Source organism: Saimiri boliviensis, chromosome 14 (assembly GCF_048565385.1).
Source record: "Saimiri boliviensis isolate mSaiBol1 chromosome 14, mSaiBol1.pri, whole genome shotgun sequence".
NCBI classification, from domain to species: Eukaryota; Metazoa; Chordata; class Mammalia; order Primates; family Cebidae; genus Saimiri; species Saimiri boliviensis.
In genome coordinates, this window is record NC_133462.1 from 95,653,066 (window position 1) to 95,671,127 (window position 18,062).

The window sequence follows — 18,062 nt, forward strand, 5'->3', positions numbered from 1 at the left end:
TTCCTCAGAGTCCTCCTAAAATTAATCTCTAGGCAAGTTTAAACTCACTCTCTTTTTCAAACCAAAATTTATTAGCCCCAAAGCTAAAGAGCACCTTGTTTCAACACATAAACTAGAAGAACAACAAACTTTAAAAAAAACCTCTTCTTGGCATTTTCTCTTATTACCTAATTTCCAAGTGACCTGCATATTTCTGATGGCTTTTCTTTTCCCTTCCCGTTTTTCTCTCTTAAGCCTTGCCACTGAGAGATGATACATCAGTTTTTGTAGAAAATGCTCAGCAGCAGCAAATTTTCCATTTATTGTAAGTTGCTTTAGTTTTGTTGAGTTTTAAGATAAAGCCTATTTTCAGGGCACATTTTCTTTCCTGTGTTGTTTTACATTAATTAGGAAAAAAATAACCCTGCATTAAAAAAAATTGAAAAGGTTTTACCTTTAAGAAATTCACAATATTTTCCAAAGAGTATTTTTAAAAGTTGTGCCCCGTAATGCTTCTAAGTATCAATATTTAAAATACAATTTTAGACAATTTTTAAAGTGCATTTTAGGTTTTGGGGTACATGTGAAGAACATGCAATATTGTTGCATAGGTACACACATGGCAGTGTGATTTGCTGCCTTCCTCCCCTTCGCCTATATCTGGCATTTCTCCCCACGCTACCTCTCCCCAACTCCCCGCCCCCCACTGTCCCTCCCCTATTTCCCCTGACAGACCCCAGTGTGTGATGCTCCCCTCCCTGTGTCCATGTGTTCTCACTGTTCAACACCCACCTATGAGTGAGAACATGCGGTGTTTGATTTTCTGCTCTTGTGTCAGTTTGCTGAGAATGATGGTTTCCAGGTTCATCCATGTCCCTACAAAGGACACAGTCTCATCATTTTTGATGGTTAATTATTAATTTACTTGCATTCGGGGAATGTTTGAGCTTCTGAATATAAAAAATTGACCCTTATCTATGTTAAGGTTAAAACAAATATTTTGAAAAGAAAGTTGATTGATCTATACCTTGTCCAGTGCTTCAATATTTGCATCATAAGAAAGCAGTTTTTCTGCCAGTAATGTACTCTCATTATACACAGCATAATCAACAAAATGATGGCACAAATCTCTTCCTGGCAATGTGCAGCTTTTCCCTATTAGATCAAGAAATAGAGTGTAAATTCTAACAATTCAAAATACACATTCCACAGGTTTCACTAACTAGTTATATTTAAATGAAATAAATTTATTTTAATTCTGCATGTATAAATCAAACCCATGTCATGCTGAAAGAGTTGGCTGGTATATACTTGTATCAAAGGCATGCTGATTTGTTTGTTACAAATATCAACCGGGCATTTTCTGTTCACCAGGAGGGTGACTGGTTCCACATAGCCACTGGCACAGGTCAAATGTAGAGCAGCAGTTCTACGAGAGTAATAGGACTTTTTAGGAAATTGTAGCGCAATATCTCAAAACATAGAGTCATTCACATGATTGCAAACATTGAATAGCATATTTTTCCTCTTTCTTCAAAACAAATACTTCATTTTTCTTGAAGAAAGTACAGTATTTACTAGTCCTTATTGCTCACTACTGTAATGAAAACAGCAGCCTATTTGAATAGAAAGAGCTTGGTCTTTGGATTCAGTTCAAGTAGGGCTTGAGTTCTACTTTAAACTCTGTCATTTACCAGCTATTGCCTTTTTGTGTCTCAACTTCCTCATTAATAAAGACAACAATAATAGCTACCTCATAAGACATCATGATGCTTAAATGAGAAACTATGTAGTATTTAGAATAGTTGCTACAGCAACAACTCAAAAATCATTAGATTTTTGTTTTTTGAGAGAAGGTCCCACTCTTTTGCCCAGGCTGGAGTGCGATGGTGTAATCATACCACACTGTAGCCTGGAGCTCCCGGGCCCAAGCTATCCTCCATCCCCAGCCTCCTGAGTAGCTGAGACTACAGATGTGCACCAGCATGTCCAGCTACTAATTTAAAATTTTATGTAGAGTAAGAATCTCACTTTGTTGCTCAGGCTGGTCTCAAACTCCTGGCATTAAGCTATCCTCCAACCGCAGCCTCCCAGAGTTCTGAGATTACAGGTGTGAGCCGCTGCAGTCAGCCAGATGTTATAATTCTTACTTTTACTACTACTTAACAATGACATTTTCATTAAGTAAAATATTACAATTATACCTACTTTATAGGATGACTTAAATAGGTGACATTTTAACACCTCCAATATTGGAATGCCACCTGTAATTCTTGATTTACTACAATAATAATTGGTAGCATTTAAAAAATTATTTTATTGATATATAAAATAATGGGGCATCACACAATCCATGAGACCTTACGTTAAGTAGAATATGGTATACTCAGCAGGTCTAGGGCAGTTCTAGGCATATAAGTGGCACTTAAATACATTTTAGTTCTTAAAGGCACTATGGGGAAAGAGCATTGAAATAGCAATAACACATTTTTAAACAACTTAATTATTTGATTTTCAAACAATTTGAAGTCAAAGGAATCTCCTGATTCAAATGAATAGGTATGACTCACATTTACAGAATATATGCAAATCAGACTTTTCATTAATTAATATTAGTATTTTAAAATGATAAACGTTTGAAAGGGCAGTTAAAGGTTATCTTCTATTTTCTAACTTCAGAAATTCATTTGTTTGAAAGGTGGGAGATAAAGTTTAAATGAGAATACGTCCTAATATCCCCATTTCAAATCTCTCAGCTTGTGCAGGCAGCACAGATAAACATGAAGTTTTTAAGGATGGAAGGGTCCTGAGAGACAGTAGAATATGTCGGCTACGTAGTAGGTCCTCAGGTTACATTTGATGAATACATGGAGTGAAAAAATGGATAAATACAGATGGGGAGTTCAATATTTTTAAATAAAATACATTTAATATAAATGTATTTTCTATAAAGCAGCATTTTGCAATAATGATTACTTATATTTGTTATGGTTATTTTAAAAGAATACAAGTAAAATGAAATGATTAATCTATCATTGTTTACCATATATGGCATAAATCCATATATGTAAAAACATATGTACATAATTATATACATAAAATGTGGAAACACAGATAAAACATTCCCTTTTTATTTCTGAAGAGGAAAAAAGTTCAAATATGATGATACATAATAATGATAAAAAATACAAAGTGAGAAATTATTTTTATCTGTACAAGATTCATATTCCTCTCTCCCCAAGGATTATTCCATTAATAATAAACTCTTACTGAAAGTGTTATACATGCTCACTGTAGTGATCACAGAAAAGAAAAAGGAAAAAAAAAAAACTTTACTTAAAATACAAAGGCCCAAATATTACAAATTTTATATTTTATACACTTTTTTGCTAACACAAGACCATGGTATGTTGTGTGTATGTATAATCAAACTGATTCTTTTCTCCTTGCTGGCTATAACAAAATACATCTTCGCACATTAACATACTTCTATATCTATTGTCACATTCAGTGGTGACATATTATTCCATCCTATGGATGCAACAGAAATTTATTTATGTATGTGGGTTCTTTTTAAAATAAGTGCTGCAAAAAACAAAGTGCATGTATCTCTACTTCCTAAGGGTGTTGTAGTATAATTCAATACTGAGTACTAGGTCGGCCATAGAGACCCCCATCCAGGTGGTGCTGAAGGAATTGAGAAGCAGACACCCAGGTAGAACAACAAAGTGAGCTATCCAAGGGACCACCAGCCTTCCGAGCTGACAGCCTCAGGGGGCTGACAGCATTCCAGGCTGTGGGCCTCAGGCAGACCCTGACCCATGCAATTATTCTCTCTGAACAGGTGATGATTATTAACAGATGTCCAGTATTTTCTCATAACACAAAAATATACCAAGTAGGCAGCTGGTGTCCACTTACCACTGATCATAGACAAACTGAAAGTATTCTCCACAAGGAAGCCATGGGGCAGGGTCAGATGTCCCACACTTAAAGAATTGTTTTAACCAGTGTATGATATTTATATATTGTCCTGCCACTTTTGAATGTCCCAAGTCATTTACTACTCGGAGTGGAGGAGGCAGCTAGGTTTTCCTTGCCATCTTTCTCCCTAGCAAACAATATATTTTATCATACACTCAGCATTTCACAATATTCATACACTTAGGATTTCTCAACAACTTAAAATTTCTCAACAATGGAATTGATGGGTAAAGGGTATACACATTTTTCTAATGTAGTACTTGCCACCAATTATCTATTTGAAAAGTAATAGGTAACTTAAACTTTAAGCAGCAGTACAAAACATCCTCACACATATTGAACAGAAAACAGTCATTCCTCTTTTAATTTAAGTTATTATACCAGGGACACAAAGGATTTTTTCTGTGTACATAAGTAACTTATAGATCTGAAAAAAAGTACTTTGTCCACTTTTAGAGTTTTGATTTGAAAAAATTCCCTGTAAAATTGTAAAATAAACTTTTTATCTAATGTGTATATATGTTTTATCTAATTTGTATATATAACTAATATATATAATATCTGTAATATATGTTATACATATCAGTACTATATACATATTACATGATATATAACGAATTCCTTGCAAAATGAAAACACACTTTTCATCTTAATATATATATAATATGGTAAATACTTTTCAAGTATGTTCTATTTTTTTTTCCTGATACACAGGCAGTTTTAATTTTTAGTTTGCTAAATCAACCTTCAGAATGCCTGCCTGTGAGGTAATTCTTAGGAAGGCCTTTGTCAACATAAAATATACCTGTAAAATAAGCATTTGTGTTTCTTCTGGCACTTTTGCAACGTGCATATGTAAAAATTTCAATCTGCATTCCATCAGGAACTCGTGTTTGTGACATAAAATTTTATGGGTTTTCTTCAGAAAGCAGACATGTTTTCATCAATAATTAATCCTTTCCATTCATAACTGTTAACATGATCAATTCTTATATATAGCTTATATAATTTCAGTGTTTCTGGATTTCCCGTTCTATTCCATGCATTTATCTGTCTTTCCAGCTGTTAGTAAACAATTAATTGAAGAAATTAATAGCACATTTTAATATCTAGAGAGGCAAGTGTTTTTTCACTCCATTATGAAAAATTTTTAAATGTCATCAGAATACTAAAAGACAGCAGGTGTCATGCAACAATGTTAAAACCTTGATATTTTCATTCTGCTTATGTAAAATTGACAAACACAGAAAGAGCTCACATTTTGAGAAAAATGTTCTTCCCATTGAGGAACACAGAACCCACTCCCACTTCCAAGTTTCCCTCTGAGAACCTTCAGTAAAGAACCGATCTACGCAGGCGGATATCGATGTCAAACGGGCAGTTTTACCTGAGAACTCTCGGCTTACTGAAAATGACTCCCGGTATTTTTGATGGGGGAATGAGTTCTCTCATTAGGCACCTCCTATAATGTATAAAACACCGTGTTTTAAACGTGAAGGTTAAGAACAACAACAAAACACTGCATATGCGTAACTTAGTGAGTTAAATCGTTCGCATTCTCCAGCAAGCGCTGCAGCCCGGGAATTAGGAGGGATAGAGAGCAGCCGAGGCCGGGCGCGGTGGCTCACGCCTGTAAACCAAGCACGTTGAGGGCCAAGGCGGGCGGATCACCTGAGGTCGGGAGTTCAAGACCAGCCTGACCAACATGGCGAAACCCCGTCTTTAAAAATAAAAATAAAAATATTAAAATATGTATATATATAATAAAAATAAAAAAAAGAAAAAGCAGCTGAGGCTCCTTTTGACTCCGCTGCTTCGAGGGTGCTGGGTGCCCTCCAAGGGCGGGTCCCAAGGGCTGCGGAGAAGCCGGGCCTCGGGACCCCCCCACCCCGGGCTGAGCCCCGCTACCTGTGCGGCTTGGCCGGGCGTCCAGGTCTCAGCTCCTGCGCGCCGGGCGGCTCCACCTCTGCAGCCGCCCTGTGGATCTTCCGCGGTTCCGCGTCCCGAATTCGGAGCGCGGAAGCCGTGTAGACCAGTCTGTGGAGCCCAGGACCGCCTGGCCCCTGCGGCTACGAGGCGGAGGAACTTCTTCATGGTGGTGACTTCTCAGCTCTCCAACCACTCGCTCCTGAGCAGTGGCTGTTCTTGTCACCTTTTTTTCTTTCTTTTTTCTTTTCTTTCTTTCTTTCTTTTTTTTTTTTTTTTTTTTTTTTTGAGACGGAGTTTCGCTCTCGTTACCCAGGCTGGAGTGCAATGGCGCGATCTCGGCTCACCGCAACCTCCGCCTCCTGGGCTCAGGCAATTCTCCTGCCTCAGCCTCCCGAGTAGCTGGGATTACAGGCACACGCCACCGTGCCCAGCTAATTTTTTGTATTTTTAGTAGAGACGGGGTTTCACCATGTTGACCAGGATGGTCTCGATCTCTTGACCTTGTGATCCACCCGCCTCGGCCTCCCAAAGTGCTGGGATTACAGGCGTGAGCCACCGCTCCCGGTCCCCTGTCACCTTTTCACCGCCCCCCACCCCAGCCTCAAATCCCCAATACAACCCCAATCCGCAAATCTGCTTTCTAGCCCAGAATCCGCGATCCAGCCGGGTCCACCACAGCCTTCAGCAGCGAGCTGGCAGACCTCTCAGACCTAGCGAGCCCGGCGAAGCCGTTAGGCGCGCGCCTGCCCCGCGGTGGGCCCCCGGCCCGAAGTCACTCCCATGCCCGCGCAGGAAGGTTGGGCCGCAGCTCTGGGCAGGCGCCCCTGGGCTCCGGGTTCTCCTGGGCTCGCCGGGCAGCCCCAGGACCATAGGCGCAGGATCGCAGGCGCGCAGCCCGCCGGGCCCCTCTGTTTCCCATGCCGGATGCGCAGTTTGCAAGTGCAGCTCTGGCACCAGCGCGGGATGTCGGAGCTTCCCTGGGATGGCATCAGGGTCGCGCAGTGCACAGCTCATCTGGCCTGAGGGTGCGCTCCTCTTGGAAACCTCTCTGGATCCTGGACCCCTGCGCTGGGGACTCTGCATCCACACCGACGAGATGCAGTGGCTGCTTGAGGGCGACTGTCTGACTTTGTCGCCTGGGCGACCGGCCCCAGGATCCCTGCTGCTGGGGGCGCGGGCCTGGTCTGGGGCGTCCAGCCACTTGCTGCCCGTGCCACGCCTACGCTGCAGAGGCGGTTCGGGCGCCGGCGCGGGCTGGCGGACCTGGCACCTGATGTCCTCAGGGTCAAGTGCATTACCCGCCACCTGAGGGGTCTGCTCTGCCTTGGCCTCCTCCAAGAGCTTAGGGTTCACTGGGTAGCAGTTTAGGAATGCCTAAATGGAAGGAAATATTCTTTCTCTGCCTTTGAGAAACAAGTGGTGTATATATATTCTTTATATATATATAATGATATATATAATATAATTCATAATATATGATATATAATATAATTTATAATATATAATAAATATATATAATATATAACATATATATTATAAAGAATATAATAATTCTTTATAATATATATATAATGCCTAAATAGAAGGAAATATTCTTTCTCTGTCTTTGAGAAATAAGTGGTGTATTCATAAAGCAGATAAAATGTTACTTTTGTTCCTGACCCGTGGGAGGGGGGAGAAGAAGTTAAGGATAGCTGTCACATTTACCACCTGAGGTGTTGTCTCAAGTAAATCCTGAGGTTTGGGCCACCCAGGCTCTGGGAAACACACTAAAGACCACCCCGATTCAAATCCAACTTCAGCCTCATGCTCCTCACCCTCAGAAAAGACAATACACTTTAAGGCAGGGAGAATGAGAGGAAATTCAACCCCTTATTGCCAAATTCTTGCCATATGACTTATTAAGACCATGAGAATCTCCTTACAATGCTCCCATGTTACCAGATCAAAAGCCTACAGATTTGTCAGAAACCTTATAGCATTAATAAATGCAGTTCTTGTCTCCCTACACCCCATTGTCCCCAATTCTTACTCAAGTCTCGGTGAATGCAAGCTGGTTTACATTCTTAGATATGAAAGACACATTTTTCTGCATCTCAATGCATCCAGATTCACCATATGTTTGCTTTTTAATGGACTGATCCAGATACTCATTTAGCCTCCAAACTAACCTGGACAGTCCTCTCTGAAGAGTTATGGATTAGCCTCAATTATTTCAAAATGTTCTAGCTAAAGACTTAAGAAATTCACAATTGCAAAGGGGCACAATTATTTAGTATGTAAATGACTTACTCATTGCTAGTCTGACTAAAAAAGACTCAGATAATAATACTGTTAAATTGATACATTTCCTGGGAAATGGCAGCTATAGGGTGTCACCATACAAGGCTCAGATTATGACTCAAAGACTCAAATATTTGGAATCTGTCTTAACCTCTGGAACTGATCGACATCCCTTGAAGGAAAAAAAGTTTTTTTAGTCATCCAAGAGTCCTAGTCCAACAAATGGCTGTGGGCCTTTTTAGGGGACAGTTGAGTACTGCAGCTTATGGGTGCCCAGATTTGGACATGTAGCCAAGCCTTTATATAAAACACTAAAAGGAAAATATTAGAGCTCCTTCAGTGTAATTAGAACTGCAAGCTAACCTTCAATACTTTCAAAGAGAAATTAGGCTCTGCTGCAGCCTTGGGTATCTACAAGTTGGATGAACCATTTTTTCTTTTTTTTTTTTTTTCTTTCTTTTTTTTTTTTTTGAGACGGAGTTTCGCTCTTGTTACCCAGGCTGGAGTGCAATGGCGCGATCTCGGCTCACCGCAACCTCCGCCTCCTGGGCTCAGGCAATTCTCCTGCCTCAGCCTCCTAAGTAGCTGGGATTACAGGCATGCACCACCACGCCCAGCTAGTTTTTTGTATTTTTAGTAGAGACGGGGTTTCACCATGTTGACCAGGATGGTCTCGATCTTTCGACCTCGTGATCCACCCGCCTCGGCCTCCCAAAGTGCTGGGATTACAGGCTTGAGCCACCGTGCCCGGCCAAATGTGGCCAAAAAGCAAGGCATAGGCCTTGGGTAATCTTGTCCCAAAACTGGGAAACATTCCAAGGCCAGTAGCTTACTTTTCTGAGCAGATAGACCAGGTGGGCTCAGGGTGTCCTAGATTTCTTAGTGCTGTTGCTGCTACAACTTTTCTAGTAGGCAAGGCTAATAAACATTAGGAAAGCGCCTAAAGGTTTTTTGACCCCACACCAAGGGAAGGTGGTCCTAGAAGCTAAAGGGCACCAGTGGATTATAGGAGAACATTTATTAAAGTATCAAACCTTATTGCTAGACACTCCAGAGATAACTCTTGAAGTCTGACAAACTATAAACCCAGCTCCTTATCTGCTAGAGCACACAGGTGCTGCCAGCCGTCCCAGCATACAGGTTGTTATTCATCTGTTCTCATGCTGCTAGTAAAGACATATATGAGGCTGGGTAATTTATAAATAAAAGAGGTTTAATTGACTCACAGTTCCACATGGCTGGTGGGGCCTCACAATCATGGCATAAGGCAAATGAGGAGCAAAGTTACATCTCTTACATGGTAGCAGGCAAAAGAGCTTGTGTAGGAAAACTACGCTTTATAAAGGGGAGTGATCCCAGCACTTTGGGAGGCCAAGGCAGCAGGTGGATCACCTGAAGTCAGGAGTTTGAGACCAGCCTGGCCAATATGGTGAAACCATGTCTGTACTAAAAATACAAAAATTAGCCATGCATGGTGGTGGGTACCTGTAATCCCAGCTACTCAAGAGGCAGAGACAGAAAAATCCCTTGAACCCAAGAGACAGATGCTGCAATGAGCTGACATCATGCCACTGCACTCCAGCCTGGGCAACAGAGCAAGACTATGTCTCAAAAAAATAAAATGAAATAAAAATAAAATAAAATCATCAGATCTCATGAGGCTTATTCACTGTCACAAGAATAGCATGGGAAAGACCCGCCCCACTCCCCGATTCAATTACCTCCAGCTGGATCCTTCCCAAGACACATGGGAATTATGAGAGCTATAATTGATAAGATTTGACTGGAGACAGAGCCAAACCATGTCACAGGTTATGAAACAAATTTATTCTAGCGGGCCAGAATGAGCTCCTTGACCATCCCAAGGAAGAGTGGTTAACAGATGCAAGTTGTTTTATGCATCAGGATAACAGGAGGGCTAGATATGCTCTGATTAGTCAGCACAAGTTAATCAAGTCACATGCCTTGCCAACCTCTATCTCAGCTCAAAAAGCTGTTAATTGAACTTATCAGAGTCCTGCAGTGGGGGAAGGATTTAAAAGTTAACATTTACACTGATTCTAAGTATGACTTTTTAGTACTTCATGCTTATGCTGCAATTTGGAATGGGTAGGGACTCCTGACCACAAAGGGCTTTTCCATACAACATCACTCAGATTTTGAGCTTGTTAGAATGCTGCTTGGCTGCCAAAGAAAAGTGACTATAATTCACTGCAGAGGACATCAAAAGAGAGATTGACCATGTAAAAGAAAATGCCCTTGCAAATACAGTAGTCAAGGTCACTGCACTGAAGCTGATGGGCATGCCGGTCAGCATACCTAGAGCTGGGCCCGAAGGCTCTGAAGAATGGGCCAGGGATTGCAGTTTAGTCCAGAACCCTCTGGCTGGCTGACTCATGGTAATACATTACCAATTCCCAATACTAATCATAGGAAAATAGTTAAGCACTTACACGATTGTTTTCACCCTAGAAGGGATTCTTTGTTTCAGTTAATGTCTCATTGGTTTGTGGTGATAAATCTTTTCAAGACACTAAAACAGGTGAACCTGCCCTGAGCTCTGTGCCTAAAAAAACCCAAACAGCCAGCAATTTTCTCCTCCTCTAGTTTAACCTGTCCAACATTGAGAAACCTCTCCAGGTGAGGACTGAAAACTGATTTACTCGGGTGCCTTTAAATATCTGCTAATGCTTACTGATAACCTTCACTGGTTAGATCAAGACATTCCCCATGCTATCTGAAATGTGTTTACCAGAAGATATAGTTCCTCAGTTTGGATCATCTAAAAGCGTGCAAAGTGACAATGGTCCATCTTTCACAGCAGACATATCCCAACACCTGTTCTCAGCTTTAGGAATCAAATATCACCTTCACTCTGTGTGGAGACTACAGTCCTCTTGAAACGTGAAAGAACTAATAAAACTCTAAAGAAGACTCTAGCGAAATCAAGAGGCCTGACTATCTCTAACACCCGTAGCTTACTATGGGTTTCAGCTGCTCCAAAGGAAACTTATAATTAGGTCCTGTTGAGTTAGCATACAGAAAGCCTTTTCTAACCACAGCTCTCCTAAGAGATGAAAGGACTCATCAATTACAAAAGTATGTCATCAATATAGGACACGTGCAAACAAACTCTGTGACTATGGAAACATAAGACTTCCCCTCCCACATGGGAGGAAAATTCAGTTTCAGCTCAGCTAGGGATTTAGTCTCACTAAAGACATGGGAGGAAGTTCTTCAGCTGCCCAGCTCTCCCCCGCGTGGAAAGGACCACAGCAAGGCCACCTGAGCTCTCCGATAGCCATTAACCTCCAAGGGAGTCACAGGTGGGCACACCTGTGTAAAAGTAAAGCTGTTTCTTATTCTGGGAGCCCAATCCAAGGCTGGGGGAGGTGGGCACGGGGCTATTTAAGCATCGGCAGATGGCGGGCTGAGTCATTGTGTGGTTGGCCTTCCGTCTCGCGTTTCTGTTGCTGGCGTGGTCCTGCCTTGGCTATGCGGGAGATCGTGCTCACCCAAATCGGACAGTGCGGGAACCAGATCGGTGCAAAGGTTGGCGGCTGGGGCTCTGAGGGCCCAGCTCGTGCCTGCAGGGTGGCCGGTGATGTTGGCAGTGGAGGGTGTGGTACCTCTGCATGGCCAGCCCTGGGCTCCCTGCCTCGGACGCAGTAGAGCTGGGTGGCTGGTGAGGCTGCCAGGGTGAACACCAAGGGACCCAGCGGCCTGAGGGTGGGGGTGGAAGTGGGAGAAGGACTGGGGCAACTCCAGCTCCCTGAGCTCCATGACTCAGCCCTGGCCTGTCTGGCCTCTTGCATCTCTTGCAGTTCTGGGAGGTGATCTCTGATGAACATGGCATCGACTCTGCAGGCACCTACCATGGGGACAGTGACCTGCAGCAGGAACGCATCAACGTGTACTACAACGAGGCCAGCGGTGAGAGCCCAGTCTTTCCCCGACCGCCCTCCTGGGAATGCCAGCCCTCTCCTCACCGATGCCCTCCCGTTCCCTTCAGGTGGCAGGTACGTGGCCCGCGCTGTGCTTGTGGATCTGGAGCCGGGCACCATGGACTCTGTGCGCTCAGGGCCCTTCGGGCAGATCTTCAGGCCAGACAACTTCATCTTTGGTGAGATGTGGATGAAGACTGGGGTGCGGCTCCTTAGCCAGGGCAGCTCAAAGTCAGCGAGTGCCCCAAGGTCGTCTCTGTGGGAACTGTGGAATCGGGGCCCCTGAACACCCTCCCATCCTCTGAATTACTCAATCTCTCTCTCCTAAATGGGCTTTGGGGGAGGAAGGCCCAGCTGTCTCCTCAAGGTGAGGAGCTGCTGATGTGATCTCCCTGCAGGCAGCTGAGCTGGGGCGGTGACTACGGCCTTCGCTGGGAACGGGCAGGAGCCACCTGCAGCGAGTCTCTTGTTTGGCTCCTGATCTAGGTGCTAACAGGCAGCTGTCTCAGGTTTGGTTCCTGATCTGGGTTCTAACAGGCAAGGCTGCTGTCCTGTAACTTTAGGGGAGAGGGTTTAACTTGCTCTACCTGCAGGGTGAATGGTGCCTTTTGCATTGTGGTGGTGACCACCGATGACCATATACCTGGCCATCGAGTGACTGACTGTACTACCTTACAGGTCAGTTTGGGGCCGGGAACAACTGGGCCAAGGGCTACTACACAGAAGGCGCAGAGCTGATGGAGTCGGTGATGGATGTTGTGAGAAAAGAAGCTGAGAGCTGTGATTGCCTGCAGGGTTTCCAGCTGACCCACTCCCTGGGTGGGGGGACTGGGTCTGGGATGGGTGCCCTTCTCACGAGCAAAATTCGGGAGGAGTACCCAGACAGGATCATAAACACGTTCAGCGTCCTGCCCTCGCCCAAGGTGTCAGACACTGTGGTGGAGCCCTACAATGCCACCCTCTCCGTCCACCAGCTCATAGAAAATGCAGACGAGACGTTCTGCATTGATAACGAAGCGCTCTATAACATCTGTTCCAGGACCTTAAAACTGACCACACCCACCTATGGTGACCTGAATCACCTGGTGTCTGCTACCATGAGTGGGGTCACCACGTGCCTGCGCTTCCCGGGCCAGCTGAATGCTGACCTGCGGAAGCTGGCCGTGAACATGGTTCCATTTCCCCGGCTGCACTTCTTCATGCCCGGCTTTGCCCCACTGAGCAGCCGGGGCAGCCAGCAGTACCGGGCCCTGACCGTGGCTGAGCTCACTCAGCAGCTCTTTGATGCTAAGAATATGATGACCGCCTGTGACCCCCGTCATGGCCGCTACCTAACTGTGGCTGCCATTTTTAGAGGTCGCATGTCCATGAGGGAGGTGGATGAGCAAATGTTCAACATTCAAAATAAGAACAGCAGCTACTTTGCTGAATGGCTCCCTCACAATGTGAAAACAGCCGTCTGTGACATCCCACCCCGGGGGCTAAAAATGTCGGCCACCTTCATTGGTAACAACACAGCGATCCAAGAGCTCTTCAAACGCTTCTCCGAACAGTTTGCAGCCATGTTCAGGCGCAAGGCCTTCCTGCACTGGTACACGGACGAGGGCATGGATGAGATGGAGTTCACCGAGGCCGAGAGCAACCTGAATGACCTGGTGTCAGAATACCAGCAATACCAAGATGCCACAGCTGAGGAGGAGGAGTTTGAGGAGTATGTTGAGGAGGAGGAGGAGGTAGCCTAGAAGCTTCCTTTTCTAGGTAAAGGGGGAAGCAGTGTGGATTTTTTTAGTGTGTTCTGACAGCTGTTGTCACTACACACTTCTTTGAGTCTTTACATCTTCTGCTGCATTTTAAAGCATTTTCATAGCAAGTAGTTTGACCTAATAAAATATTTTCATAGCATCTGGTTTCACCTCCAACTTCTTTCTATAGGCCCTCTGGGTACTGCTTCCAGATGGGCATACTTCTTCCAGATGGGCATAGTGGTCCTGCAAGGCTGAAGCTGTCTTGGGCTTCTCACATCCTGGGAACAAGCAGTCCAGTGGCTCCTGGAGGGGGTCAGCATGGGCTGTGGACATGGCAGGCAGGCTTCACGCAAACTTGGGGCCGGCCGGGACCTTGGACAGCTACTTGGTGGGAAACCCGTTTCTGAGGGCAAACCTTGGTTTATCCTATTTACCAAACTTCCAGGGGACCAGCTGGGCCTCTGTTTCTGGAATTTTGTAAGTGGTTAGTGACCCTGGTGGATGATGTTCCCCACATATCATCTCAGGGTAGGACTGTAGTCAGACAGTTGGCCCCGAACCAGCAATGAAGGGTGGGCAAGTATGGCTCCAGCCACCTGCTCACCATAGCGGCCTGGGTGTGTCTGTGGCCTCATTCTCTTAAGGAGGTGGGCACGGGGTGTCTAGCAGGGGCTAGTGGGCAGGATGCTGGCCTGCATACTTGGGGTAGTCTCTCTCCAAAGGCACAGACGGGGTTTCTGAACGGGGCCTGGGAAGACAGGCAGGTGCTCACAAGTGCCGTTTTCCCCCCTGGCAACCAGTGAGGAAACAAATGCCTGCACGGAGGTCTGACCTGCCCCAGTCTGCAGGGCTGATGTTCCCTGGAAAGGTGGCTAATGGGCGTTCTCCTGTCTGTCCCCCACTCCAAAACTTCAGGGCAATAGTAATCCAAGATTGTCAGGATGAGACTGGTGAGGGTGGCACCTTTGGGGATGGGTTCTTTAGCCCGGCAGAGTCTCTTCCCCAGGCTTCTCAGGAGCCTGGACTTCAAGACCTGCTTCGAGGAAGCTGTCAAATAAGATGTGTGCATGAGCTGGGTGCTGGGCAGCACGCCGGGACAGTGCTCTTCTACGTGGCTCTTGTAGAACTTGTCCATGGCCTGTGTGATGACATCTTGGTAGTTCTCCACCCACTCATATCAGACAGGACAAAGCCAGTATAGCCATGGGGTGGGGAGAAGTACAGGATTCACCCCAGGTCCCCCGGGCACACCCACCTGCCTCAGACGTGTCGGGGAAAACAGGCGAGGCTCCTCTTTTTATTGTCTGAATGTTGGCAATGGGCTACTGGGGGCAAATGAGAGCAGGCAAAGAGGATCGTACCTCGTCTTGAAAGAAGTGGCTCCTGGAAGTAGCAGGGAGGTGGGAGAGGTCCCCCATGCTCCCCCAACCTGTTCTTGGAGCAGGAAAAGGGGCCTCTCTGACAGCCCTCCTCAGTGGCTTTCACTGTTTGAGGGGTATCCTTGCCCAGCCCAGCCCAGGTGCACACCCACTTGAGATGACCTTGCATGGATCCTGTTGGGAAGGTTCAGCTGCAGCAACCACCGGAACCTGCTCATACCTAGTGTCTGCACTCGAGCATGGGGTCAGATGCACCTTCCTCCTGTAGCAGTAGTGGTACAGCCAGAGTGGCAGGGGGGCAAGTCACTACTGCAATTCTCACCTGAGTCTAGGGGTTGGGATTGGTACCCACGTATTTCCCAATTACCTGGTTCCATCTGAAGATTTTATGGATAGGAGTGGTGCTCTTTCAGGCATCGTATCCATATGCTGGCTACAGGTTTGGGTTTCCAAAGTTTCTAGAGTCCCCCTTCCAGCCTGGCAAGCATGGCGAGTAACAGGGGAAGTGCCTTAAGCCTGAAGGCAGCAGTAGCTGTCTGGGTTTGTTCCCTACCCCTGGTGGCCCCTGACCCCTAGTTGTTTACTTCCTTGGGTGAGAGTCAGCTTAGGATCTCAATATTTTTGTAGGACTTCAGAACTGTACAGACAGAGGCCAAGGGGAGCAGCATCTGGAACCGGCAGCTAACCAGTGTAGTGGGGGTCATACGACTCAGCTTGGTTTCAGCAGGGAATTCAGGGGAGGCTTGGATTTGCCGAAGCCCTAGATGAGCTTGGGCTTGGATATGGGAATGACGTGGGGCAGGGGCCCTTCTGCACGCTGGAGTCTTTGCGTAGTTGTACACTGGTACATCCACAGGTGTTCCCCACCTGGAGTGCAGCTGTGGATAGAAGCTGGCATCGTTGTGGAGGGAAGAGGAGGAGGAGGCAGGATGAGTCTCCAGGGCAGCCCCAGCAGCCAGGAAGGGACTCTGCAAGTGAGATGCAGATCCGGCCTGTGGGCCACTTAGCAGCTGCTTGGGCGGCTGCAGATCACCTGACCTCTGCTCACCAGGAAATGGGAGTTGCAGCAGCACTTACCTTCTGGGACTCCTGCAACTTGAAGGGAGAGCATACATCATGTGCTGAGAACGCACCTGACTCAGGCAAGCTTCTCCAACAGCACCGCATCAGATTAGCATCCAACCTGTATAGGACAGCACCAGAACTCCCTATTCCTCATTGCAACTGTAATAAAAGGGAGTCTCTGTCCTAGGGGAGCAAGCACAGGCATATGTGTGCAGTGGGCACATGACCCAGGTCGGGGAAAGGTCCTTGGATACATGCTGGTTTCACCAGGAATCTGTGGTGTGGGTTTGGCCTCGACTCCTGTACCCCTGGAGGCCAGTAGCCCCCTGCATGGGACCAGGACTGGGAGGTGGGCAGGTGGGCTGAGCTTTGAGGGAAGCCATTGTTTGGCCTCACGGGAAGGTGGTTGTTGATGGTTCGGTTTTGCAGGGCCTGTGTGGTCACCCAAGGAGTGCAAATTGCCTTTAAAAAAAAAAAAGCCAAAATGGACACAAGCTCACCAGTTGACAAGGTGAGGAATGCCGGTAGTCGTCCTCACCTGCCTTTTCCCCAGAAGTAAGTGGTGTTCAGAGGTGGATTTGGTTCCTTCCCAGCCTTTCCCCTTTGCATGTAGCTGTGTGCCTGTGCTTAGGTGTGTACTCACACATGTTTCCTGGCGGGGTTACTTTTTTGTTTTGGGGGGCATAACTGGTGACGCAGCCTGGCATTTGCTTACCTTGTCTTTTAGTGTGGAGTCCTCTATAGAGTGGGCATCGGGTACTTACTGGCTGGCCTTAGCTGTTTGGCTGCCCCGGTTTCTGCCCTTCACAGACATGCTGGCCACCCAGTGTGACATGCAGTGGGCTTGTTCGCGGCTAGTATGATGAGACTAGTGAATAAGCTTGCAATTCCTTGGCAAGGAAATGAATGGTAGGTTAAAAAGAGTTTCAAATAATCAGCTGGGCATGGTGGCGCGTGCCTGTAATCCCAGCTACTCGGGAGGCTGAGGCAGGAGAATTGCCTGAACCCAGGAGGCGGAGGTTGCGGTGAGCCGAGATCGCGCCATTGCACTCCAGCCTGGGTAACAAGAGCGAAACTCCGTCTCAAAAAAAAAAAAAAAAAAAAAAAAAAGAGTTTCAAATAAAAATTAATGGCAGAATAGCAAGATAAGAAGTTGGATATATTCTTTAAAGAAGTTCCTTTGTTATGGATGCATAGTATTCCATGGTGTATATGTGCCACACTTTCTTAAGCCAGTTTCTTTTACAGACTTTGCCAGAGAGTGTGGAGATCAATACGCCCAGAGGCAAGACCAGGTTAGCAGTGAAAGGGTGGGGGAGTTCCAGTGTTTAAAAAGTCCTTCTCTTGCATCAGTAACACTGAAGTCCATTCTTAGCTCTACTTTTGCTTTGTCAATGGGGCCTTGGTTTCATGACCATAGGTAAATGTCCCCTCCAAGCATTTCTTTTTGTTTGTCCTCCAGCTGTTAGTGACAGACCTTGCTTTAATAAGAAGCAAGGGGTAGGGCAGGAATTTCTCATCACACTGTGGGTGCATGTCTTGTGTGCATGTGTGCAGAAGTATGTGCTTGATTTGCTCCTGAAATGTTTGAAGTGAGCCTATGATCAAAAGCCAGACATAACAGTGTTAAGCGAGTGGCCTGTGATTCTGAGTTATCTTTGTCAGCATTCCTTTTTCAAGGTGCTGAAAGAAGACATGTTTCCTTGCTTTCTAAACAACCTCGGTTAGGCATGAAGGGGAGAACCAACTGATTA

The 18,062-nt window shown here is 45.7% G+C and overlaps 1 protein-coding gene across 2 annotated transcripts in view; it reads left to right on the forward strand.

The window, feature by feature from the left end:
- Positions 1-13,894, forward strand: part of LOC141581103 (tubulin beta-8 chain-like) — a 29,868-nt gene extending 15,974 nt beyond the window's left edge. The window contains exons 1-4 of one of the 2 annotated variants that reach the window (XM_074385515.1): positions 9,753-11,727; positions 12,000-12,108; positions 12,188-12,298; positions 12,798-13,894. In XM_074385515.1, the coding sequence (XP_074241616.1) occupies positions 11,398-11,727; positions 12,000-12,108; positions 12,188-12,298; positions 12,798-13,861 (1,614 nt within the window). In that variant the 5' untranslated portion in view covers positions 9,753-11,397 and the 3' untranslated portion in view covers positions 13,862-13,894. Of the gene's footprint in view, positions 1-9,752; positions 11,728-11,999; positions 12,109-12,187; positions 12,299-12,797 lie in introns of those variants that run through there. The other variant, XM_074385513.1, reaches the window with a different exon arrangement.
- Positions 13,895-18,062: the final 4,168 nt, after the last annotated feature.